Source organism: Petromyzon marinus, chromosome 79 (assembly GCF_048934315.1).
Source record: "Petromyzon marinus isolate PM22_M1 ecotype Great Lakes invasive population chromosome 79, UKy_Petmar_22M1.pri1.0, whole genome shotgun sequence".
Lineage (NCBI taxonomy): Eukaryota > Metazoa > Chordata > Hyperoartia > Petromyzontiformes > Petromyzontidae > Petromyzon > Petromyzon marinus.
Window position 1 is genome coordinate 730,668 of NC_133745.1, and position 27,933 is coordinate 758,600.

The 27,933-nt window shown below is 47.4% G+C and overlaps 1 protein-coding gene across 4 annotated transcripts in view; it reads left to right on the top strand.

Annotated features, from left to right (window-relative positions):
* Positions 1-26,918, top strand: part of LOC116958502 (uncharacterized) — a 28,828-nt gene extending 1,910 nt beyond the window's left edge. The window contains exons 2-5 of one of the 4 annotated variants that reach the window (XM_032981126.2): positions 7,644-7,764; positions 9,795-9,860; positions 11,310-11,441; positions 18,164-26,918. In XM_032981126.2, coding sequence (XP_032837017.2) covers positions 7,650-7,764; positions 9,795-9,860; positions 11,310-11,441; positions 18,164-19,392 — 1,542 coding nt within the window. In that variant the 5' untranslated portion in view covers positions 7,644-7,649 and the 3' untranslated portion in view covers positions 19,393-26,918. Of the gene's footprint in view, positions 1-7,643; positions 7,765-9,794; positions 9,861-11,306; positions 11,442-18,163 lie in introns of all 4 variants that reach the window. The other 3 variants (XM_032981124.2, XM_032981127.2, XM_032981128.2) reach the window with 3 other exon arrangements.
* The last annotated feature ends 1,015 nt before the right edge of the window (positions 26,919-27,933 follow it).

The window sequence follows — 27,933 nt, forward strand, 5'->3', positions numbered from 1 at the left end:
CGTTGACTGCCGCCCAGCCACCGGTTCAGCAGCCGGTCGCTCCTCCTGCCATGGGAACGGACTCAGGGCAGCACACAGCCGTCTTGCCCAACTTCTACACGCCGCCGCGGTCAACTCGGAGGTCGCCGGCGGGCCGATTCAACCGCCGGCAGATGTTCCCGCCATCGGCCAAGGCGGACATTTTGACTTTCCCGCCGAGGAACCACGTGATCCCGCCGGAAGCGGAAGCCAGGGGCATCCTGGGAACGCTGGGGGCGAATCACCACCCGCAGCGTCATCAAGATGCTCTGCGGATGCCACATCATCACTGTACCAACAGGGTACAGTGGACACTATCGGCCAAGCAATCACCGATCTCCGGTTTGAGACGGTGCAAGCCGAGGAGGAGACAACGTCTGCCCTCCAACAGCGGCTGCCCATCTTCCGAGAATTCGCGTCTGACGGGGGCGACTGGGCGGCGTTCCAGCGTCGCTTCCTGAGCCACCAGGAAATGGTGGAATGGTCGGACGCACAGGCGCTCCGAGCGCTACCGGCCACTCTGGACAACGACGCTCTCGCCTCGCTCCTCGCCATCCCCAGGCAACACAGGGCAACTCTACAATCGGCCCTCCGACGGATGTCCGACGTCTACGGGCCTCCGTCCGACGTCCGCAGCCGATTTTACGACAGGTGACGCCGCCCTAAGGAGTCTCCGTTGGCGTTCCGGACCACCCTACTCGCGATGGCAAGAGCGGGTTACCCCCGCATGGACGACGATGCCATCGACGCTATCGTTCTCCAGAAGATGCTGGAGCTGGCGCGCGAGCTGCGCATCGTCATCCAAGCAGTGGACGACGACAGTATGTGCTCGCTACGAGCCGCTCGGAGCATCCATGCACACCTGCTGCTCCACACGGAATCGACCATCGCCGCCTCGGCTTCGACGTCGGAGCCTGCCAGCAGGGACGCCGAGTTCTCCCCCGACCGGGCCTTCATGGCGACCAGGTCGACCGGCTGGCGATCGTCCGACCACGCTGGTCGCCACGGTGACCAGCAGCGGGGATGGCCTCCTCCACGCGGCAACGTAACGTGTTTCAACTGTGGCCGACGAGGTCACATCTCCTCCGACTGCCGTGCACCTTGACGACGCTCTTCGGCATCCCGGGGCCAGGACTACAGGACGCCCACGGCATCGCGGCACAATCAGGCGAGTCGCGACGCCTCTCACGCTCGGCCCTCATTCACACCAGACACACCGCAACACACCATAAGAAAGGCTCGCGATTTGGCGTGTGATGGGGGGTGTTCCAGCGGTTCTTCACGGCCACTCGGACCTGGGCAGTGGTCTGAGTTTGCCCATAGGGTAGTCGCGGCGACGGCAGGTTCATCCGTGGTTGTCGGATCAATCGAGGGTGTGGAATTTCGAGTGTTGGTCGATACGGGTGCGTCGGCTACGATAATTTCTGATTTGATTTATAATATACTGCCCGTACTATGCCGCGCCTTGGAACGGGTTTATTTCCCGTGTTTTGCCACTAATGGAAGTTCGCTGGGCATTATTGGGCAAATTTGTGCACAAATTTCGATTGGTGACATTAAATTGGCAGGGCCTATTTTGGTCTCTTCTTCCGTCGCCATGCCGTGTTTGTTAGGCACTGATTTTCTCGCGAAAATGCCTATTAAGATCCTTGTAGATCAAGGCTGCATCGAACTCCCGTCGGGTCGACGGATGGCGTTCTTGCCCATACCCTCACATCCGCGCACGGCAAATGTCTCGGTGCAGGCATTCGTTGCTAGCACAGTCAGCATTCCGCCAGGGACACAAATGCTTGTCCCCTTGCGACTAAAAAAAACCGCTCGCTCAGGATGCCTCGGTACATGGCATCTTGCTAGGACCTTCAAACACAGCTGCTAAGGGGTTGGATTTGGTGGCTGCACAGACCCTCGTAGCAGCTGACAGGGAGCCGTTTTTGCAGGTTTTGAATGTCGGATTGTCCACAACCGTCATTCCGCAAGGAACTGTGCTCGCTCACGCGACCCTGGTGCCATTGGGGACCGGAGTCGTGGGACACGCGCGTGACACGCCACAGGTTCCACCTCCTTAGAAATCGGATGAGGAATGGTTGGACGCGCTCTGCGCAGACACAGATGATCTGTCTCGTTAGCAGCAAATTAAATTGCGCATTCTGCGAGGATTTTCTGATGTATTCAGTAAATCTAAATTTGATATTGGCTGCACCAAGCTACTGCGTCACCACATTGATACTGGTGACGCTGCCCCAATTAGCCAAAACCCATTTCGGCTTAGCCCGGCAGAGAAACAGCATGTTAAATCGGCCGTGGATGACATGCTGGAGGCCGATATCATTTCTCCCTTCACTAGTCCCTGGGGTGCTCCGACAGTGCTGGTTAAAAAGCACGATGGCAGTCTTCATTTTTGTGTTGATTTTCGGCGCCTCAATAAAATCTCGGTAGCTGATGCCTACCCTCTTCCTCGTATGGACGAGTCATTGGATGCCCTGGCATGGGCACACTATTTCTCCACTTTGGACCTTCTGTCGGGGTTTTGGCAACTCCCCCTCGACGAAGCGTCAAAACCTAAGACTGCTTTTCGGACACCAGCTAGGAGGCTGTACCTCCCTAGTGTATCGGGTGAGGGGACCATATATCCCTCTGTGTGTGTTAAGGATTGTATAAGGAAATAGTACAATAAACAGAGTGTGCCTCCTAAGAAGTCTACTCGTATTCTTAGTTCTTTCGGTAAAGTCACATTGAAGGGAAACAATAAAATAATAAAAAATATATAAAACAATACAAATTCTCACGACGTTTCGACCATAACACAAACGGTCGTCAACACTACAATAGTAACGGTGATGATGGTGATGATGGTAACGGTGGTGATGGTAAGTGGTGATGGTAACGGTGGTGATGATAACGATGGTGATGATGGTAACGGTGGTGATGGTAACGATGGTGATGATGGTAACGGTGATGATATAGGGAGCAGTAAGCGCTACGCTGCCTTACGAATCCATTCCACCCGAGTTCTATTCCCGCTCACGACCACCAACAACTGATGATATCGATCATCAGAACTGGTCCTGGGCATTCCCGAGGTCGACTCAGCCTCAAATGGGTAACGGTGTAGCGATGTGTAGTAAACATCGCCACTAAGGGAGATAAAGGCGGCCGGGCGTGGTGTGCCACAGTACCGGCCTTCATTGGTGCAGTTCGCTAACAGCACTTGCCCGGCCTAGAGTCTGTTACAGACTACTCGGGGAATCTGTCTTGGTGGTGATGGTGCTTGTCCAAGGTGATCAGGGATTGTGATGTTGGTTGTGGTGATGGCGATGCTGGTTGTTGATGTTCATATTGATAAATGGTGATGATGGTGAGTGATAAGTGATGTCTTTAGATAAGATTGTTGATAATGATGATGATGGAGGTGATCATGCTCCTGTTATACACACAACGACTTTAGTTAATAGTGGTGGTGGCTCCACTAAATACCTCGATATACGATGTGGATCCTGGAGCTTCGTTTGTATATGGAAACTTGCCATGAGTAACTGATGTTATAAATATATAGACACTTCGTAACTCACCGATCATATTGTAAATATATAAAATTGAAAATCGAAAAAGTAAACGTGGTAAAAGCAAGGCCGTAGCCATGGAGTCAACATTGGGGGGGACCAAAACTTCCAGGGGGTCTGGGTTCTCCCCCTCCCAAAAAAATAGCTAAATTTGAAAACTAATTTACTGCCTAAAATAATTAATAAATTCACTAACACATAGGATGGACTTTTTATTTATTTTTTACAATAATGTCTAATAGTGTATTGTATTACATTGCTCTGTTTTTTTTAAATTTTTTTATCTTTTGTTACATTGTATGTAATGGCAGAGATAAGGGATTTATAAAGTACAACCATAACCACAATCATATAAACAGATATCAATTTTATAGCAATATATTGGGGGGGACATTTTGAGCATATTTGAATATTGGGGGGGGGGGGGGATGTGTGTGCCCCCCCCCCAATACATATTATAATTACGGCCTTGGGTAAAAGATATTCACACTCACCAGCAAAACGTTGGGTGCAGTCGTGAAGTTGCATTGCCCACCAAATGCCACAGCCCTGTGACGCGGTGCCTTGCTGCACGCTGATCGGTCGAGATGAATGTAAATGAACGCTCCAAGGAGCCGCATCTCATAATTGTATTCTTATTCGTATAGTTACTGTAGATGGGGACTTTGTAAAATGTATTAACTAATTTCAATGCATTCTGTTTTTACCATGGATATAATGGGGAATACATCTGAAGAGGAGACGAGCTGATTAAGGATCTTTATTTTCAAGGCAACCTCACACCACACTTCGTCATCCAAAACCAACCTCGAACCCTCCAACTTCTTTCCCTTAAATAGTCTGTCTCCCCCCTTTTCTACCAATCCCCTTATCGGGTTTTTCCGCCCTTAGTTATATTCCTTCTCGCACCAATCCGATCAGAGTGTCTTTCACTCGGATTGCGTGTCGTGCATGGCAGTGCTCCCGTAACCCTTAACCCGTGGTTGTTTGGTGTTTGTGTGTGAGGATGTCCCGAACTTCCTCTACACATCCATAGTTATACAGGGGAATTATCCCCGCGAATGACAGGGAGGATGGTCTCAGATAATAAAAAATCGCGGATAATCCAAATATATCTACAGTGAGGGAAAAAAGTATTTGATCCCCTGCTGATTTTGTACGTTTACCCACTGAAAAAGAAATGATAAGTCTAATTTTAATGGTAGGTTTATTTGAACAGTGAGAGACAGAATAACAACAACAAAATCCAGAAAAACGCATGTCAAAAATGTTATCAATTGATTTGCATTTTTATGAGGGAAATAAGTATTTGACCCCTCTGCAAAACATAACTTAGTACTTGGTGGCAAAACCCTTGTTGGCAATAACAGAGGTCAGACGTTTCTTGTAGTTGGCCACCAGGTTTGCACACATCTCAGGAGGGATTTTGTCCCACTCCTCTTTGCAGATCTTCTCCAAGTCATTAAGGTTTCGAGGCTGACATTTGGCAACTCGAACCTTCAGCTCCCTCCACAGATTTTCTATGGGATTAAGGTCTGGAGACTGGCTAGGCCACTCCAGGACCTTAATGTGCTTCTTCTTGAGCCACTCTTTTGTTGCCTTGGCCGTGTGTTTTGGGTCATTGTCATGCTGGAATACCCATCCACGACCCATTTTCAATGCCCTGGCTGAGGGAAGGAGGTTCTCACCCAAGATTTGACGGCACATGGCCCCGTCCATCGTCCCTTTGATGCGGTGAAGTTATCCTGTCCCCTTAACATGTGTTTTTCTGGATTTTTGTTGTTGTTATTCTGTCTCTTACTGTTCATATAAACCTACCATTAAATTATAGACTGATCATTTCTTTGTCAGTGGGCAAACGTACAAAATCAGCAAGGGATTAAATATTTTTTTCCCTCACTGTATTTCCCGTGGATCTCTTTGCCAAAAAACACTAATATAGGTATACATTATGATTAAGTTAGGAAAATTGAGTTTGGTAATGAACAAAGGAGGAAACATTTCGATATATAACGAATACTAACGATCGACCAATCTATGCACGTGCTCAGAAATAACACTTCTCCAGCTCAGCAGAAGACTCGGCCCACGAAGTGGATGATAGCAGAGTCCCACCAATCAACATAAATCAAACCCCGCTACCCATTGTTGTAAAGATATTAAGATCCTGTACTATAGAGGCGCTCACGTGGATTTTGGATTGACCGGAGGAACATATTTGTTCGGTTTAAGCACGTGACTTGTAGTAAACCTTTCCAAGAATAACAATGTTGTATTACTGTCCATAATAGAGGTATTTTGGGTTAGATCGCGTAAATATATAAATGTGTCGTTAAAACCCGCTACCACCCAACACAGCCGACAAGCAAGGGTTGTCACTTAAACAGAGCGTGCCAATTCATCACGAGTACAGCACACCGGTGTGTTGGAGAGCCAAGCCACAACATTTACAATCTGAGTACAACGTTTCGCCAGTAATTACAACTAGCTTCATCAGGCGAAAGCCAGATTTGTGGAGACATCCACCTGTTTTCTTCCTTATATCGAGGCATAGATGTGGTAACTACACTTCTGCGCTCTTGCGCAAAGTGTGGATGGGGGGAATTAATTAGTGAATGTACATTATGTATGCGCATTATGCGAGTCCTTTGATCTTGTCCTTCCTGTCCATTGTGTGTATTGGTATGTTCTGTTTACGTGACAAACCTTACTTAATTGGCTGTGTCAGGTGGTGGCAGGTTTTAGCAACACATTAATATATTTACATGATCTAACCCTAAAGACCTCTTATGGATGATATTGGTCACGAAAGCCTACATGTTAAATTGTATTACTGTGTTTAGATGATTAATTTGGGCTTTAGGGAAAATCCAAGAGTTGTAAATTTACATCATAATCTCAGGTGCATGGTTAACCTGCATATTGAAACTTCGTTCATCGAATATTCGCATATCGAGGTGATACTGTGAATACCATCATCCCCACCAAAACAAAGCACCTGCCTGGGTATTTTGGGTCATCAAACCATTCACCCCCTGCACTTCCCATGAGCGATGAGGCACTTTTGGAGAGAGTGGATAGGTTTGCATACCTGGCCAGTGTGGCTTATGACCAGCTCTGGTTTGGCAGCGGAGGTCTCGCTCCAAATCAGTCGACCGGCATGGCCTTCTCATCAGTTGTGTGATGCTGCTGTATGGAAGCTACCTGGCCTGTTGCTCCATATGATGTGTGGGTATTTTCGGCCACAGTCATATCCTCTAATGCTTGCGAAACATGTAGCCCTTCAAAGGAACATCTGCGCCAGTTTGAAACATTCAGGCTGGCCTGCCTGTCTACGATCCATCCTGGGTTTGACCAGACTGGATTACAATGTGAGGAGCTCACAGTTCCTTGAGACATCAGGACATAGTCCCATCGGTGAGCTCCGGCAGGCGAGGCTGCCTTGGCTGGGTCATGTTATTATTTAGATTAGTTTGCTGCTATAAATTTCCACGTGATAAACTACTTCGTTGAGCTATCTTTTGTGGCCAGGTCACTTCAAACATAGAAAGTGATAAGTCAGTGGGCTTTACCTGGTAAGATAAAACATAGTTTAGTTTTATTTGTACCTTTCTTAAGTTATTTGTTTACCTTTCCTATACTTTGCACTCCTATAATGTTTTTGTATTGTTGTGACGTTATGAACCGCCCCTACTGGACATCTGTGAAAAATAGCTTTATAGCTCTCTTGCAGTATAAGTACAATTTCTGATGTAGCCCGCATGCATGCCCAGCCACCGCATGCTCAAGCAGCTTCTGTTTGGCCGGATAGAGGGGGCTAAACGGGTGCAGTATGGGCTTGATACGAGATGGACTGATGTGGTACAGAAGGATGTGGAGCTGAGTGGACTTGCCGATGACCGTCACCAGCGGTGTCAATATCGGCCTCTGTGGAAGATGCTCGCGAAGGATGCTACTGGGCAGTTGAAGGCAGCCACCCTTCAACAACAATGAAGGGCAATGGAGCGACATTAACAACGAGCGGAGTCAAGGTCTCCACGGTGTAGAGGCTGTCTCTGTGTTTAGGTCTCCATGGAGATGGACCCAGTGTGCCCCTGGGTTCCACCAGCTGCTGCTGCGCTTGAGATGGCGCTCGTGAAGCAGGAGGAGCAGACGCCATGGGCGCAGGCGGTGGTGAAGCTGGAGGGTGAGGGCCCCTACTCCCCCTGCACTCACCGCCTACTCACCACTCACCCTACTCACTCACCACGATGACTCACCACGATCACTCACCACGATCACCCCATTTACAGACCACACTCCCTCACCACACTCACCACACTCTTACACCATGCTCACTGATAATGTCACTTATTACGATTGTTTACCTCGTACCCAGCGTTTGTGTACGCTGTAGCCAAATACTGTGCATCACTCACTCACCCTGCTCAGCACACTCACCACGCTCATTCACCCTGCACAGCACACTCACCACATTCACTCTGCTCATGATACCATGTTAATGCACCCCACTCACTCACCTCACTCACCGCAATCACCTCATGACACTCACGCACCCCGCTCACTCACCACTCAGCACACTCACCCTACTCACTATACCATGCTCACGCACCCCATTTACTCACCCCACTCACCACACTCACGCACTTCGCTCACTCACCCCATTCACCACACTCACCACACTCAATGCCCTCACTCCACTTACCTCGGTTTATCGTGCCGCGTGCTCATGTATGGTTTCTGTGTGGAGTGGTGGCGCAGTGGTTAGCGCACCGCGTGACGAACCCGGCGCCCCGAGTTGGATTCCCCTCTTACGACCAACATCAGTGACAAATACGCGAACCAGTCCCAGGTCTCCTCTAAGTCGACTCAGCTTCACCACCATCCCCATCACCACCATCATATACAGGCGTTAGCATCGGGATCGAACCCACGACCTTCTGTATACCAGGCGAGGTAGTTAACAGCTCGCCACCGTGGCTCCCTTAGTTCTGGCCACCCACCCCCTCGTGCCTCATGCCAACCTTCATAGGTGCAGCTTGCTGACAGCACTTGCCCCCAACAGTCTGTAAAGGGTGGTAACGGTGGTGGTTGTGATGATGGTGATGATGGTGCTTGTGTAGTGAGCTCGTAGACGTACTCTTTGGAGGCAATACATTTATTGATACCAACACAAAGGGGTAACTGCCCCTTGACCAGATATGGTGGTGGACCACCAGGATAATTACACTAATCACCCAGGAGTAGCTACAACAGCTTGGGTCCAGGTCCACGTTTTGGTGACTCTTCTCGGACGTAGAATGTAGATTCTTCAGGATAACTACAGCAGCCGGTACCTCTCGGGCCCCGGCTTATATCCTCCGTGGTGTGGCTGGCTCCGCCCTTAGCCACGACCACCTTCGAGCACCCTCGAGCAGGATCTCGGCCCTGACACGTGACCACCCCTAGCCCCCACCTGGGGGCCCTGTGTAGACTTTACCGGTCACGTGTCCTTCGGGGTCAACCAGAGTGCCATGGCCCTTCGTAACCCCATTCCCATGGCCGGCACTTTCATACCCTTCCCTGTAGGGGTCGGCACGCAGAGCGTGGTGCCATCCAGCACTCCCAGTCAGTGCTCACCGAGCCCCTCTAGGGCCGGTACTGCACCCACGTATACGTGGTGCCCACGATGTCAATACATCGCACGCCGTGCCTCTCTATGGCCGGCATTACACATTGACATCCGCGATGTCACTACACTTGTAATGGTGATGGTAATGTGGGATATTATGATGGCGATGCTTGTTGTTGATTCTCATATTGATAGAAGGTGATGATGGTGAGTGATACGGTGATGTGTTTCAATAAGATTGTTGATGGTGATGGAGGTGATCCTGTTCCTGTTATACACATAATGACTGTGGTATGACTCTTGATGGTGGTGGGAAGCAGTCGTGTAGTGGTTAACGCGCTGCGCTACAAACTCAGCGACCCGAGTTCGATGTCCACTCACGGCCAACATCAGTGACGATTATCTGAACCGGTCCTGGGCCTCCCCGAGGTCGACTAGGCTTCAAATGAGTACCTGGTGCGGTGTGTAAACATCGCCACTAGGGAGACAATGGTGAGTGGTCGTGGTGTTGGCCACCCATCCCCTCGTGTGCCGTGCCAAGCTTCATATGTGCAGCTAGCGAACAGCACTTGCGCCAACAGTCTGTGTGTATGTGGTCGCCACAGACGGCTGTGCGGAGAGCTCAGGCGATGCAGCGTGGCTGGGAGTTAAGGTGAAGAGCGAAGCCTCAGGTGGGGACCGCGATTTACCCATCCACAGCCTTCACAGTATCCAAATTAAATTACTGTAGACTCAATTATCCGCATGTATTTAATCTGATTTGCGGATTAACCACGCATCTGAGATTTTGACGTAAATTAATAACTCTTGGATTTTCCCTTTAGCTCAAATTAATACTCTAAACACGGTTCTACATTGTTACGTGCTTAAACCGAACAAATATGCATTCCGGTTCATCCGAAAGCCATCTGGTGATCGCCTCTACAGTACAGTAATTGCACATCTATACAACTATGGTTAAAGTTGTATAGATGTTGTTTGGTATGGCTCTGCTCTCCACTTAGTGGGCCGAGTCTTCTGCTCGGGAGCAGGAAAGTATTACTGAACACATGCATCGATCGGTCGATCATTAGTATTTGTTCTAAATCTAAAGTGTAACAATCAAAATCTTAGTTGTGCTTTGTTTTGAGTGATTTATCCGATCATTTATTTTTTGAGTTTTAATTTCCAAAACTGTGATGGCAGAGAATCTTAAACATAATGTATACCTATATTAATGGTTTATGGTGTAGAGATCTGCGGAAAATGGATATTTTTGGATTACCTGCAGTTTTTAATTATCCGCGGCCGTTCTCCCGTCATTAGCATGGATAATTGAGAGTCTACTCCATAGAGTGAATACTCAACACCTGACAGGAATTTAAAGCCAGCGACTACTCAACGCATTATTTGGTGGCGAGATGTTATCTCACCTATTCATTCGTTCATCGCACCAAGGCAGCTAAGGAGCCTTGGTGCCAAACATGTGACATCTTGCGACAACGTTCAGCGCAGACTGCTCCTGCTGCTGTACTCTGGCTTCTCCAGTGATTTTTCTGCTTCGCACGCTTCCTGATATACAGGAGGTCGTGGGTTTGGTCCTGATCCTATATAAGAGGTTGTGGGTTTGGTACCGACCCTATACAGAGGTTGTGGGTTCGGTACCGACCCTATACAGAAGGTTGTGGGTTCGATTCCGACCCTGATGCCTGCTGTATATTTGGAGTTTGCTGTCTCTCTCCTTGATTTCATGGAAGAAGACTGTCTCTGGTGTAGGCCAATCAGTTTCAAGAACTGCATATATTTTTGGAGAATGTTTGCTTGCATGTTCACCACAAATACATGTGGTTAATGCAGACATAATTCCTTGCAAAAGGTATCTATTTGCTGTTTGAACGCCTCCTGTTTTATTGCCAGAAAGGGTAAAACCTATTCTTTATACAAAGGCAATCATTTTGGATGGTGCCAAAAAGGTCTCATATATTTTTCCGCATATTATTTTATACCTACAGGATAGCCAAAATAACCCATAAATCTACCCATTTGACAACCTACCGGCCTGCCTGATCTCGCTTCTTGCTGCCCCGTTCTAACCGTGCTGCACTCCCCTCCATGGATCGACCCAAATGATGAGGAAGAAGTGGAGGAGGAGGAGCGCGATGCTGCTGACGGTGACGCAGGGCTTTTGGAGGAACAGGACGCACGCGGGGACCGCTCCTGGGCGGAAGTCGAGGTGGAGCTGGAGGGCGACTCCAATAATAGTGAGCAGCCAGGTGACTCAGGAGGTCGTGGATTCGATCCCGACCCTGACGATGCCTGCTGGTGTGTGTGTGTGTGTCTCTAGCTGCAGTCGTATGGAGTTTAGAGTATTTGGCTGCTGTAAATTCCACGTGATGATAATCCACTTCGTTGAGCTATAATTTGTGATAGCCAGGTCGCTTTTGAAACAGAGCTATACAGCTCAGTGGGCTTTTACCTGGCAAAGTAAAATCTACTTTTTATAGTTTAAATAGTTGTTTACTCGTGTACGCTCAGTGGTTCTCAACTGGGGGTACATTGCAATGTCCCAAGAGGTACGTGAGAAGGTGATTTATAAAATGTGTAAAATTATATTATACGTGAGAGTGATGTATGAATCTGCCAATATAAAATAACTACGATAACATGTAAATCCATATCCTAACCTAGAACGATATAAAATAATCCCTCAGTTATTTCAATGCTAAATTCTCCTGTTTGATTTATACTAGGTGCCTTTGTGGATGTGTAGGCTTTGACTTTAACATAGCCATTTCTGTGACCAGTCACAAGCTAATCACTCGGCTATTTCAATGCTAAATTCTCCTGTTTGATTTGTACTAGGTGCCTCTGTGGATGTGTAGGCTTTGACTTTAACATAGCTATTTCTATGACCAGTCACAAGCTAATCTCTCAGTTATTTCAATGCTAAATTATCCTGTTTGATTTGTACTAGGTGCCTCTGTGGATGTGTAGGCTTTGACTTTAACATAGTCATTTCTGTGACCAGTCACAAGCTAATCACTCAGTTATTTCAATGCTAAATTCTCCTGTTTAACTTGGACTAGGTGCCTCTGTGGATGTGTAGGCTTTGACTTTAACATAGCTATTTCTGTGACCAGTCACAAGCTAATCACTCAGCTATTTCAATGCTAAATTCTCCTGTTTGATTTGTACTAGGTGCCTCTGTGGATGTGTAAGCTTTGACTTTAACATAGCTATTTCTATGACCAGTCACAAGCTAATCACTCAGCTATTTCAATGCTAAATTCTCCTGTTTGGTGTGTGAACCCCTTTGTCAAGGTGCCTCACTTCTCTAAACCAGCTTAAAATATGCTACGAATCTTAACAATGTTAATTGAGGCTCTGTCGTCCCGACAGGTCTGTTCCTTTCACCTGAAGAAGGCCACTTGTGTTGTGGCCGAAACGTCGTGAGAATTTTATTGTTATTTTATTTTATTATTTTATTCTCATTCTACGTGATTTTACCGAAAGAACCAAAGAAGATATAAAATACCTTTCTAAACTTGGTGATCATAAACAATGTGGTTTCCAAGAGTAACCAGCGAGCACAAACAAATTCAATCTAGATTTGAAGTTTTCGTGACTGCAGGAATTCATACTCTTTGGTTCTTTCGGTAAAGTCACGTAGGTATAAAATAGAAAATAAATTAAATCGCGACGTTTTGGGCGCAACAGGCGTCTGTCATCAGGTGGGACAACCACAGCAAGAAACAATTGCTGAAGTGGGCAAAAGAGCTGCTTGTAACAAGAGGTTATATATAGGCAAGAGAAGGGGGGAGGAGCCAGGGAGGTACAGGGCGAGGAAGGGACGGGCACGGAAAATTGCCAGAGCTGGAAAGTAAGCGGGGCTGGACGTAGTAGGTTCAAGAAACTGGAGATGCGGATATGAAGGCAAACTATAAAGCAGCTCAGGTTTTACCTGGTTAATAACATCCTTTCAATGATTGCTAAATTTGTATCCATTTTCTTGTTTGAAGTTTTATCTATGGTTATATATCTGGATGGCTGCATGAACAAACCTTTGATACTAGCCCGAAGGTTTGTAGAGCACCTTGGTCTCGGAAAAAAGAATATCATGAGAGCCCACAGCGTTATAACAATGGTCAGCCACGGTGGAGGAATTAGTTCTTCCGTGTTTCAGATCTGATTTGTGCTCGCGAACATGATCCAAGACATGTCGTTTCGTTTCCCCAATGTAACAATCACCACAGGTGCAGGATATTGCCTGTCAGGAATGACATCCTTCACAGATGGGATTAGATCACGGATTTTCTGTACTGTACTGAATCGGACCTGGATCTTGTGTTTGTTTAAGATTTTGGAAATCTTTTTGGTAACGCCTGCTATGTATGGTAACATGATGGTTTTGATCGGTGTCTCAGGGTGTTGTTTCTCCATGGTTGGAGAAACAGCTTTGCGGATAATGCGGTCCAAATATCCATTCATCTTAAGGGCCTGGTGTACGTGTTCCAGTTCACTGGCTAGGTGGTGTTGGTCAGGAATGCAGTGGGCCCTATGGTGTAGTGTTTTGATGAGGGAATTCTTCTGTCCCGGATGTTGGTGGGAATCAGGTTTCAGATAGGAATCTGTGTGGGTGGCTTTCCTGGAGACAGAGTGTCCCAGAGAGCCATCAGGTCTCCTCTCAAACAAAACATCTAGGAATGGTAGCTTACCCTCCTCCACTTCCATGGTGAATTTGATGGATGGGTGTATGGAATTAATGTGGTTGAGAAATTGGTTCAGTGCTGGTAGGCCATGTGGCCAAATGACGAACGTGTCATCCACATATCTCTTCCACAAAGAAGGACGTAGGGTGGATGTCTGGATGGCATGTCTCAAATTTCTCCATGAAAACATTTGCTATCACTGGTGATAAGGGGGAACCCATGGGGGTACCTTCATTTTGTTTGTAGAAAGTACCATTCCAGGTGAAGTAAGTGTTGGTTAGGCAGTGCCTAACCAGAGTAGGAACATCAGGGTTCAGTCCATGTTGGACTAAATCTTCAATTATTGCTAAGGTGTCAGGCACGGGAACCTTGGTGAACAGAGAAACACATCAAAGCTGACGAGAAAATCATCTAGGGACAGTGAAATGCCCTTGATTATGCAGACCAAGTGAGCTGAGTTATGTACTGCTGAGGTAGTCTTGCCAGTGAATGGAAGCAAGGTATCAGACAGAAAACGGGCCAGCTTGTAGGTAGGTGAGTTGATAGTGGAAACGATGGGCCGAAGTGTAGTGCCTTCTTTATGGATCTTAGGAAGACCATATAATCTGGGTGGTCTAGCAGCAGAAGGTTTTAGGGAGAGCCGTTTGGCTGGTTCGACTAGAGAAGTCGAACTGGTAATGATATTGTTTATTTTTATAGTCAGGCTGTTAGTAGGATCTTTGTTGATTTTGGTGTAGCTGCCATCATTAAGAAGGTCCTGGATTTTGTTGCTGTACGTGGTTTTATCCATGATGACAGTAGCATTGCCCTTGTCGGCCAAGAGGATGACTGTCATCCCTCTGGCTTTACCAACAGACCCAAAGAATATGAATTCCTGCAGTCACGAAAATGTCAAGATTTAGTTTTTATTTGCTAGCAGTTATGAGCTAGTTAGGATACTCCACAAAATGGACAATTGGTTAAAATCTGTATGTTCATTACATTTGATCATTGATTATAATCCAACGCGCGATGATCTGGCTCCCAACATCTGGTGGTCCCAGGCTGATCCGTGAAACCAGCAAAACCGCTCCAAAAGCTGTAACTAGTCCAGCGATCGGCACCGTGTGCGTGACAAAAAAGTAGCTATGCTTGATTTCAGTATCAAATATGTACAGTAGATAAACACTATACAGCAACTTAAATAATCAAAATACTGCACGTATATACATCACGCCATGCAGAGTCTTCGAAATTGGAGTGGTACAGTGAGGGAAAAAAGTATTTGATCCCCTGCTGATTTTGTACGTTTGCCCACTGACAAAGAAATGATCAGTCTATAATTTTAATGGTAGGTTTATTTGAACAGTGAGAGACAAAATAACAACAACAAAATCCAGAAAAACGCATGTCAAAAATGTTATGAATTGATTTGCATTTTTGAGGGAAATAAGTATTTGACCCCTCTGCAAAACATAACTTAGTACTTGGTGGCAAAACCCTTGTTGGCAATCACAGAGGTCAGACGTTTCTTGTAGTTGGCCACCAGGTTTGCACACATCTCAGGAGGGATTTTGTCCCACTCCTCTTTGCAGATCTTCTCCAAGTCATTAAGGTTTCGAGGCTGACGTTTGGCAACTTGAACCTTCAGCTCCCTCCACATATTTTCTATGGGATTAAGGTCTGGAGACTGGCTAGGCCACTCCAGGACCTTAATGTGCTTCTTCTTGAGCCACTCCTTTGTTGCCTTGGCCATGTGTTTTGGGTCATTGTCATGCTGGAATACCCATCCATGACCCATCTTCAATGCCCTGGCTGAGGGAAGGAGGTTCTCACCCAAGATTTGACGGTACATGGTCCCGTCCATCGTCCCTTTGATGCGGTGAAGTTGTCCTGTCCCCTTGGCAGAAAAACACCCCCAAAGCATCATGTTTCCACCTCCATGTTTGACAGTGGGGATGGTGTTCTTGGGGTCATAGGCAGAATTCCTCCTCCTCCAAACACGGCGAGTTGAGTTGATGCCAAAGAGCTCCATTTTGGTCTCATCTGACCACAACACTTTCACCCAGTTGTCCTCTGAATCATTCAGATGTTCATTGGCAAACTTAAGACGGGCATGTATATTTGCTTTCTTGAGCAGGGGGACCTTGTGGGCACTGCAGGATTTCAGTCGTTCACGGCGTAGTGTGTTACCAATTGTTTTCTTGGTGACTATGGTCCCAGCTGCCTTGAGATCATTGACAAGATTCTCCCGTGTAGTTCTGGGCTGATTCCTCACCGTTCTCATGATCATTGCAACTCCACTAGGTGAGATCTTGCATGGAGCCCCAGGCCGAGGGAGATTGACAGTTCTTTTGTGTTTCTTCCATTTGCGAATAATCGCACCAACTGTTGTCACCTTCTCACCAAACTGCTTGGCAATGGTCTTGTAACCCATTCCAGCCTTGTGTAGGTCTACAATCTTGTCCCTGACATCCTTGGAGAGCTCTTTGTTCTTGGCCATGGTGGAGAGTTTGGAATCTGATTGATTGATTGCTTCTGTGGACAGGTGTCTTTTATACAGGTAATAAGCTGAGATTAGGAGCACTCCCTTGAAGAGTGTGCACCTAATCTTAGCTCGTTACCTGTATAAAAGACACCTGGGAGCCAGAAATCTTTCTGATTGAGAGGGGGTCAAATACTTATTTCCCTCATTAAAATGCAAATCAATTTATAACATTTTTGACATGCGTTTTTCTGGATTTTTTGTTGTTATGTCTCTCACTGTTCAAATAAACCTACCATTCAAATTAAAGACTGATAATTTCTTTGTCAGTGGGCAAACATACACAATCAGCAGGGGATCAAATACTTTTTCCCTCACTGTAAGTCCGGTACAGTAAGTTTCGTAACTTTTTAAAATAGGATATCCATTTTTGTCTATTTGTATGTTTATGCCAATTTCACATAAAAACATACATTTGAAAGACTAAAAAAACGTAACAACACCTAAAAACATAATAAACTAAAAATAAACTTTTTTAAAATGCTTAGTAGTGATTATCTGGCGTTTTTGAAAATCCGGCGCCCTTTGCCCCCTTCCCACCCCCGAAGCCGCCAGATTATAATCGGTGATCTACTGAAATTGTACATTTCTTTCTCAGAACCATGTTGGATCAGACACAGGGGCGGGGTAACTATTCAAACTACATTCATCAAGGTAGTTATAGAGTACTGCTGCGATCCATTCTGGTTTGGATCTCAGTTGGCTTCTTCCTCGATCCACCCAGAAAACTCCCAACTCAACAATCACCCAAATGCATTTGGCCCTATAATGTACCGTGGCATTCCGCTCGTTATTCACCAACCCACCATCCGCAATTTTAGCTGTCCGTGAATCGCGTCTGTAACTCGACACGACAACTGCATCGAGAGAGAGAAAGAGATAAATTGATGAGATAAAGTGATGAGAATGTGATGCGTTAAAGTGATGAGATGAAGTGATGTTTTATTATGATAATTTTCATGTATTAAATATCGTATTTATGTATTTATTTATGGTATCATCTGCAAAATTTGCTATTCACAAACATCTCCGGAACATATATGCCTCACGAATAACAAAGCATGGCTGTTTAGACAAAGTACCAGCACCATGTATTGGTCAAAGTTATTATGTGTTTAATATATTACTTCCAAGTCGGAGATTTGTATTTGCCATTGGCTGTAACGTAGATTATTGTGCGCTTATGTTAGTGCTCATTCTGACTTGTCCTGAGATCCATGACAAAATCCCTTGTGATCATAGACCCCGTGGATTGCGAACCACTGAGTGGTCACTACTTGTTCTAGGGCATCCGGTGCCTCGTTCATGTATGTATGTATGTTCAACTTTTTTCGCATTGTACATAGACAACTGCGCTAATCAGAGGTGCAGGGGAAGAACAACAAACCAAACACAAAAAGCAGTTTAAAAAAAGTGTTTGTCAATCTAGATGATGATTTTAAAGTGCATAGCTCCAGTGGCCTCCTAATTACGGAATGAAGAGTGTTCCAGATGGCCGCAGAAGCGCATCCGAAAGCGCGCAATAGCACTGACCATCTTTGTTCGATGCCTAGCGAAAAGCCGCTGCTGCGAGGATGACCGAGCTTGCCTGATAATAGTTTATGGTCCTTGAAAAGATCCCAAGGTATTGTGGTTCATTTGTGGCAAGCAAGTTATAATAACGTCGTTCGGCAACCAGAAGCCAATGCAGCTCATCAAGCACCGGACAGATGCTGAACCCCCGAGAGCCACACGCCCCTCTAATTTTGTTTTGCCGCTGCAGAGGACGGAGTGGACGGCGCCAACTTCCCCTGCCTGCTGTGTGGCCGCGAGTTTGGCCGCCAGAGATCGCTGCGCCAGCACGAGCGGTGGCACCGGCGCACGGCGGTGGTGGCCCTTCGCCCCGAGGGACTCGGCGATGACGACAACGCCAACGCCGACCTCCCGGGCCAGCCGGACGTCCGCGCCATGGAGAGGCTGCACGGCTGCACCATCTGCGACAAGGTGTTCAAGCGCAAGAAGTACCTGGTCGTGCACCAGAGGACCCACACAGGCGAAAAGCCATACGCCTGTGCCGAGTGCGGCAAGGCATTCGCGCAGAAGGGCCACCTGCGCATGCACCTGCGGTCGCACAGCGGCACGAAGCCATACGCGTGCGGTGTGTGCGAGAAGGCGTTCCCCAGGAAGGAGCGTCTGCTCATTCACCAGCGGACGCACACCGGCGAGAAGCCCTACGTGTGCACAGTGTGCGAGAAGGAGTTTGCCCGCAAGGAGCACCTCCTCGTGCACCAGCGCACGCACACCGGCGAGAAGCCATTCAAGTGCCTCCTGTGCGAGAAGGCATTCACGCAGAAGAAGTACCTGCAGTTTCATGAGGGAAACCACTCCGGGCGGACAGAGAAACCCCACGTGTGCGTGGTGTGCGACAAGGCCTTCAAGAAGTCCGAGTACCTCCAGATCCACAGGAGGACGCACACGGGGGAGAAGCCCTACAAGTGCGCGCAGTGCAACAAGGCGTTTGTGCAGATGGGCGACCTGCAGAGGCACCGGAGGACCCACACGGGCGAGAGACCCTACAGGTGCACATTCTGCGAGAAGGCGTTCGTCCAAAAGGGCGATCTGCAGAGACATGTGAGGACCCACACGGGCGAGAAGCCGTACAAGTGCCCCACGTGCGAGATGGCGTTTACACAGAAGAAATATCTGCTGATCCACCTTAGGAACCACACGGGCGAGAAGCCCTACGTGTGCGATGTGTGTGACAAGGCCTTCAAGAAGTCCGAATGCTTGCAGGTCCACCAGAGGACGCACACGGGGGAGAAGCCTTACAAGTGCGCCCTGTGCGAGAAGGCATTTGTGCAGAAGGGCGACCTGCAGAGGCACCAGACAATTCACACTGGGGAGAAGCCATACAGCTGCCACGTCTGCAGCAAAGCATTCACGCGCAAGGGCTACCTGCTCATCCACCAATGGACCCACGCACCACAGAAGGGGAAAACTCCGGTGAAGTGAGCCCAGAAAGAGATTTCCAAACTCGACGAAGAACGACGGCAAGATATAAAGCCTCCCTGTCCACCCCTGCTGTGTTTACTCCTCCTGCGCGTCGCGTGGCTCATCGTGCAGTCAGTCAGTCGCCATGCCTGATCCTCCCATTTCCCCACGTTTCTGCACCAGGAGACTCACTGCAGGTGTTTTACCTTTTAACTTGGAATGTGCAGATGTTTTGTAAATATATGTATTATTAACGTGGTGGAGCGTTGTCACATTCTGCACTGCCTATCAGTCTTATGCTGGGTTTGTAGGCAATGGGCTTGCAGTCTGGTCTCTGATATGTTTCTACGTTGCACTGGAGTCTGTGATGTGTGAGATTGCTGGAGTAAAGTGGAGAGGCTGTTGCACCAACAATGTAGTGGACTACGACCTGACTGAGCGATTGTTGTGTGAGTCTCCTGATAGAGAGATGCGAATCCAGCAGAGTGACAAGGGACTGGGGATCGACAAGGACAGACCCAAATGCACGAGTGGTGTTGCCCGGATGGACCATGCAGGGGGGGCTCATGTCCCCAGCAGTTGCTCCGCATCTCGCACAGAGAGAGAGGCTTCAGGAGACGCAGCCGGTAGCTCGGGGGACGGACGGACTGAGGACAAAGAGACGGCGCCGGTGTGCGTGGAGCCACAGGGCTCGTGGAAAGTGCTAGGATCAGTAACAGGAGGAGGTTGACAAGTAGCAGAAAAGGAGGAGCTCTGAGGCTCTTGGGAGAGCAACCTGGACGTGCTGGGTGTTGGTAGCATGGACAATTCTTGCACTGCTGTGACAGCGACTCCCAATCTGTGCTGTGACGTTGCTGACTCAAAGGGGGATGCCCAAGCTTGAAAAGGGATATTTTTTATCCCCATGTAAACTGCTCAGAAAGCACAAGAGGATCCGTGTGGTAGCACGGAAGGGGTATGGCAGTCTGTCCACTATGCACACATGCAGTGTGCGTGTGCTTACTTCAACTCAATGCTTGGCTAAAATTAAGTTGCACAGGGTTATCCATTGTGAATGCGTTGTCAATGGATGTAGCGAAGCAGTTCCAAATTTCAGTGCTTAGTGGTTACAGCACTGCACCATGAACCTTGGTATCCAATTATTGGCAATGACTGTCAGTTTGAGTGATGTGAGCTGGTTCTGTGCCCCCAATCTCCTCTACACGGCATTGCTGAAGTCTGGTCACAACCTCCATAGCCAATATGGTTTTCACTGGGCAGTGGCTTGATGCAGAGCTGTATATGTAAAGACTCTCCCAAATATCTCAGTTTAGTTTCATGATATTCTGACCATATTGAGAATGTGACAGCAGCAACGGGTTACCTAGAGAAAAGTACATTCATCGTCAATTTCGGTGTGGATCTCTCAATGGAAGGAGAAACGCAGATGAATAAGATGCAGATAAGTACGAGATCCCTCTGATACAACAGTGACTCATCAACCTGCAGGTCTCCGCAGCCTCCACCGTCCCAGCTCGTTGATCGTAGTGAGCAATGCGCCGCTTCATTCGTGGCTTCAAAGTTACGGCCCGTACTACCCTCAAGTGGTGACATTACCGAGACTTGGAATGTCTTGGTTGACAACATTAAGAGAGTGCAGTGTAAGAGCAAGGATTTATTTGGTCCATTTCTATTCAGTGATTTGAGTGTTCCAGTAGAATCAGACTTGTACAAATATTTTTTTTTCCTTATTACGTACTGTACGCATCCTAGATGCATTCGTTAAGATTGGGGCATGTAAAGACGTGTCCTGATCTTCAGCGGGACACAATTTCAAGAAGGGTATCACATTTGTGGATTTACACGATATCAAAGCTCACTTGAAAATAAAGCAGGACATGTACAAGGGAAGAAGGGAGGTCGTTATTTGAAATTGTACTCATTCATGACAGCGACACTGAGTCGTATGACTCGTTTTCACCATGTTCCTTGATTGGACCATGCACCTACAATTGGCATAGTTGGCTACGTACCATGCGACAGAAGTTGAACATACATACATACATAGGGTTTTATTTTAAGATGTTTTCATCCAATTGATGACTAATAACAAATGTGGGAGGAAACCGGAGCACCCAGACAACATCCACGCACACGAGGAGGTAACACAATCCCCATACAGATGGAAACAGATAATGAATATTTTGCTCGCTGTACTGCCTCCCGACCAGCCAGGGTATGGCACATCTTGGACGCCCATGGGAAGGGAGTTTCACAATATTTGTGTGATCCACCAATCCTCACTGCTGCATTCACAGTGCTGGATTACAGGCCACTACCATAACCACCACTGCCTGGCAAAGTACGATTGCGATACTTTACAGTAAGTCTAATGGTAGGCAGAGTAAATCTGCTACCTGGGACAAATGTTCGGAGTAAATCTGCCTACCGTAAACTGTATTTATTTGAAATGTAATATCACCTCTACTGAAGGGGGTATCAAGTAGTGAGCCTTATACTCCCTCCTAAACACACTGATGCTTGTAGGATGCCGGATCACTGCTAGCAAGGCATTAATATCCTTGGGGCAACACTTGAGAAGGCCCGACTCCCCAGCATTGAGCGCAAGAGCCGAGGCTGTGAGAGTCGGTCCTGCTTTGAAGAGCGTAGTATATGATCTGTCGTGACAGATCATAAAGAGCTTTATAGACCAGAATGGCTAACGTATACGGTATGCCAACGCTTACTGGAAGCCAGTGCAGATCGTGGAAAGTGGGGATAATGTGCTCAATGCGGACTACACGCCGCAGAATTTGGGCTGCCACATTTTGCACGAACTGAAGCGGCCTCAAAAAATACGTGGAAGCCCCTCATGAAGGTCATTACTGTCGTCGAGAAGAGTCGATACGAATTCATTGGTTAATGACTCAATGGCACGAGTTGACAAAGGGCGCAAAACATGGAGTTGGCAGAGATGAAAGAAACCAGACTTGACCACAGCTGCCATCTGTGCACGCAGTTTTAGGCTGCGGTCAAATCGAACCCCTAGGTTGCATTCCTTGGGAAAGGCACGAATCTGAACCCTGTTAATAAGTGGAAATTAGATATTGCACTGGCCCAGCCTGAATCGAGAATCAGAGGCAACGATCATTACCTCGGTCTTGTCAGGTTTTAACTTTTTAAAATAAATTATTATCCAGCCATGTTGCTGCTACCTCGGACAGATATTCAGGCAATGCAGAGACACGCAACCCAGGTTTGTCAGTAAGCAAGACATAGATCTGCGTGTCATCGGCATACTGGTGGCAACATAGGCCATGCCTCCGGATAATATCCCGCAGCGGCTGAACATATAGGTTGAAAAGCAGGGGTGACAGAACAGACCCCTGCGGGACCTCAAACAGGACAGGCCCTTCAGGTGACAAATGGGGACCCATAGACACTCTGTGGTATCTCCTGACAAGAAAAAGGCAATCCACTTTAAGGCAGTTCCACCAATTCCTGCCATGGTTCTCAGGCGCTGTAGCAGAACTGCATGGTAAACTGTGTCGAAAGCTGCTGAGAGATCAAGCAAGACAAGGGTGGATATCTGTCCCTGATCCATGGACTGAAGGTCATCAGCCACACAAATGAAGGCCGTCTCTATGCTCTTACCAGCTCGAAAGCTGGACTGGGTAATATGAAAAAATAAACGACCAGATTCAAGGCAATGTTCCAACTGGGCTGAGACCACTTTCAACAACTTTTCAAGAAATGAGAGGTTGGAGATTGGGTGATAGTTTGATAATACATAAACATCCAGTCCCGGCTTCTTAAGAAGTGATCGCACTAGTGCCTTTTTAAGGGACACAGGGACCTCGCCATTCGAATGGGAGGAATTTATGATTTAAGTAAGTATTGGGGCTACTGTCTCAAATTACTCCTTTAGGAGGCATGAAGGGCAGGGATCCAAATCACAGGTGGTCCAATTCATCCCAGAAGCAAGTTGCAAGAGGGCTGAAGAAATTGGGGCAAACCTATCCAGAACTAGAGGAGTCTTTGCCATGAGGCTGACCATGAGACAGTCTGGGGGTCCGAGTGTATTGCGGATGAAATCAATCTGATTAGATTCGAAGCTTTGGTGACTGCATGAATTACTCTTTGGTTCTTTCGTTAAAGTCATGTAGAAATAAATAGATGAAATAATATAGTACGAAGTTTTGATTGCAACACAAGCAACCATCATCAAGTACGAATAAATGAGAAAACAAACTGAGTAAACTTAGAAATATAATGCAATACAACACAGAGTCGGCTAACATAAGTCAACACCCTACCTGGTTGATTAACGTTCTTCCAAAGAATGCAACATTTGAGAGAGACAAAACACAGACACGGAGACACATGCAGAGAGAGAACACAGACAGATAGGGACACGCACATAGACACACAGAAAGACAACGCCTCTGTGTCGCGGCCTTAAATAGAGAGGGGGGGCGGGTTGGGGTAGAAAACACGGAGAAAGCTAATTTAGTAGAATTAGGAAGTGTAATGCAATGCAACAAGAGAGTCGGTTAACACACAGTTAACGCATATCCTGGTTGATTACGTTTCTCTGTGCTTGTTTGTAAGTCTATTGTCCAGGGTCATCCGCCTGCTATGTGCTTGTTTGTTTAGAAGTCCAGTGTCACTCCTCCACCCGCTATGGGCAGGACTTCCACACAACTCTCATTATTTTCTACCCCCCCCCCTCTGCCCCACCCCCCTCTCTATATTTAAGGCCACGACACAGAGGTGGCCTTTCTGTGTGTCTATGTGTGTATCCCTCTGTGTGTTCTCTCTCTACTTGTGTCTGTCTGTGTCTCCGTGCCTGTGTTTTGTCTCTCTCCAAATTTTGCATTCATTGGAAGAACGTTAATCAACCAGGTAGGGTGTTGACTGTTATGTTAGCCGACTGTGTTGTATTGCATTATATTTCTAAGTTTACTAGGTTTGCTTTCTCATTCATTCGTACCTGATGATGGTTGCTTGTGTCATGAGTCCAACTGAGTTGCAGACGTTGTCTTGGGAGCAACACGTTTTTATTAAACTCTTAGCACAACGTACTCCAGGATATTAACACAACATACTCCAGGTTATTAACACAACATACTCCAGGTTATTAACACAACACACTCTTGGGTGGTGACCACCCAACTAACCACGCTACGGCAGAACTAAACACAGTTCCACTATCCCGGTCTGGACCACAAGCTGGGTCCCGGACTGCATGGCTGGAGGCTTCTTCAAGCTTGACGTGGATCTCCTGCCCCTCCAACAGTAAGAACCCCGAGTCCCTCCAGGGCCCCCCTTATATCGGGCTGGGGCTGGCTCCACCTCTTGCCCCGCCCACCTTCTCGGTCTCTCTCGCCTTTGCCCGAAGGCTCTCGAGAGTTCTTCCCGGACCACGTGACCACCCATTAGCCTCCTCCACTGGTGGCCCCCCTCCAGTATCATCCGGTCACATGTCCTCAGGTCAGCCAGAGTATCATGCCCCCAACGTAACCCTAGCTGGCTGACACACTCGCTCTCTCAACGGGAGCCCACACCGCACACTGTGCGTGGTGCCACTGCGCTTAAACATAGCTCACCCAAGACCCCACTAGGACTGGTACTACACCCTGTGTCCGGGGTGTACACAACAGTATACATCCCGCCGGGGCCTCGCAAGCCCAGCACCACACAGTGACATTCCCAGTCACTGCACTTGTGTTGCAATCGAAACGTCGTATGCTACTATTATTTATTTTATTTATTTCTACCTACGTCACTTTACCAAAGGAACCAAAGAGTCAATCTTATTGGTAAAAAAAAAAAACTGATGGAAATCTCTGGATCGCTCAACAGAGGGAATAATCATGATGATTGTGTAGTGATTGACTCAGACACTAAGAGTAGGAGGCACTATTTATTAACAGCCTTGACAGTCCACACAGAGTAGCTCCAGGTCCCAGTCAGGACAGCTGGCAGACTGCCTGACTGACGACGCGCAGGTGAAGACGTAGACAGCGGCGAAGACTCCAGCAGCACAACGGGATCCCACTCCAGGCAACAGCCCCGAGCTTCTGCTCAGGGTCCCCTTTTATCCTCCCAGCGTGGCCTTGCTCTGCCCCAGCCATGCCCCCTTTCTAGAACCTATAAGTGGGTTCCCGGGCTTCCCTCACATGCCCCCTCTGTAACCTTTCCCCTACATCCCTCTCTGGTTTACCACGTGACCTGCTGTCAGACAGGGTTGCTGCAACTGCAGATCCATTTCTCCGCCAGAAACTAGTGCTCTGCTCCGTAGTGACCAATTCTATGTCACTACAATTGTATAATTAAGATGTAACAAACTGTCGACCATCCTGAATAGCTCAGCTGGATGGTTCCTTGCCAAATCAATTTTCCTGTCAATAAAATGTTTTGGCCAGAAAGACTGCCTTTAAGTAATCCTGTTGACAAGCCACCAGAGATTCCGGCCAACATCGCAATGAGATATAGGCCAACAACGTTCCTTCCTCCGAAGTTCTTGCTTCCGCAAATGGCACTCATAATACCAAGGAGCAAACACCACTGGGAAAGTAGGGACTGACGAGGCACAATATCGATGGCAGAGCGAAGTATGCCATCATACTCTTTGGCTCTTTCGGTAAAGTCACGTAGGTAGAAAATAATAGATCACGACATTTCGATCATAACACAAGCAACCGTCATCAAGTGTGAAACCCAGCAGGAGGAATTCTGACGTAGGAGAAAGAGCTGCTGCAACGAGAGTTTATATAGGATTTTGGTGGGCCCAACCCAAGGGTAAGTGGGTGAAGCTAGAGAATGAATTTGTACGTAAATCTTGATTTGAAGCTGTAAAGTTGAGAGATTAGCATGTCAATGTGAGACGGCTCAGCCACCGGAGGCGTGCCAATGAGAAGATTAGCATGTCAATGTCAGAGAGCCGGGCAACAGGAACAAACCCCCCCCCCCCCCCCTAAGCAAGAGGTACACATGATGAGAGGGAGACAGAGAGAGAGAGACACACACACGCACAGTGGGAAATAACAGCTGACATAGGCAGGTAGGATGGAAATATCACAGTCAGTTAAGACTTTACATGATTAATAACGTCCTTCCAATGAATGCTCAGTTTGTACCCATCTCGGTTGAAGTTGTGTCTGTTCATGTATCTGTATGGCTTCATGAACAAATCTGATGATAGCCGGTGGGTTTGCAGAGTACCTTCGTCTTGGAAAAATGTATTTCATGTGAGCCCACAGCGTTAAAACAATGATCAGCAATGGCAGAGGTATTGGTTCTACCGTGTTTCAGATCTGCATTGTGTTCACGAACACGATCCGAGACATGTTACGTTTCCCCAATGTAACTGCTGCCGCAGCCACAGCTCAGTTTGTAGACACCAGGGTATTGCATGTCAGAAAGCACATCCTTTACAGATGGGATCAAATCACGGATTGTGTACTGTGTCTGAGACCCTGCTTCCTTTCACGGGCAAGTTGCCCTCAGCTGTACTTAGCTCACTTGGTTTCTCTAATAAAGGACATCTCACTGTCTCCAGATGATTTGCTTGTCAGTTTCGATGTTGTCTCTCTGTTCACCAATGTACCTGTATCTGACACCATTGCAATCATTGAAGACTTGGTCCAACAAGGACTGAATCCAGATGTACCAACTTTGGTAAGGCACTTCCTTACCAACACATACTTCACCTGGAATGGTACATTCTACAAACAAAATGAGGGTACCCCTATGGGTTCTTCCTTATCGCCAGTGGTAGCAAATGTTTTGATCGAGAAGAGACCTGATGGCTCGTTGGGACATTCGGTCTACAGGAAATCCACCCACATGGATGCCTATCTAAAGCCTGACTCCCACCACCATCCAGCCCTGAAGAATTCCCTCATCAAAACAATACAAAGGGCCCATTGCATCTCCGACCAGCAACACCTAGCCAGTGAGTTGGAGCACGTACACCATGCCCTCAGGATGAACGGATACTCGGACCGTACAATCCGCAAAGCTCTCCCTCCAGCCATGGGGAGACAGCTTTCTGAGGATCCAATCAAAACCATCACTTTGCCGTAAATAGCAGGGGTTACCAAAAATATTTCCAAAATCTTAAACAAACAAGATCCAGGTTCGTTTCAACACAGTACACAAAATCCGTGATTTAATCCCATCCTGACAGGCAATACCCTGGTGTCTACAAACTGAGTTGTGGTTGCGGCAGCGGTTACATTGGGCAAACGAAACGACACGTCTCGTACCGCGTTCGTGAACACAAGGCAGATCTGAAACACGGTAGGACCAATACCTCTGCCGTTGCCGATCATTGTTTTAACGCTGTGGGCTCATACGAAATAGATTTTTCCAAGATGGAGGTACTCTGCAAACCTACCGACTACCTTCAGAGATATGTTCATGAAGCCATCCAGATATATAAACAAAGACAACTTCAACCAAGAGGATGGGTACAAACTTAGCAATCATTGGAAGGACGTTATTAACCAGGTAAAGTCTTAACCGACTGTGAAGTTTCCATCCTACCTGCCTATGTCAGCTGTTATTTCCGACTCT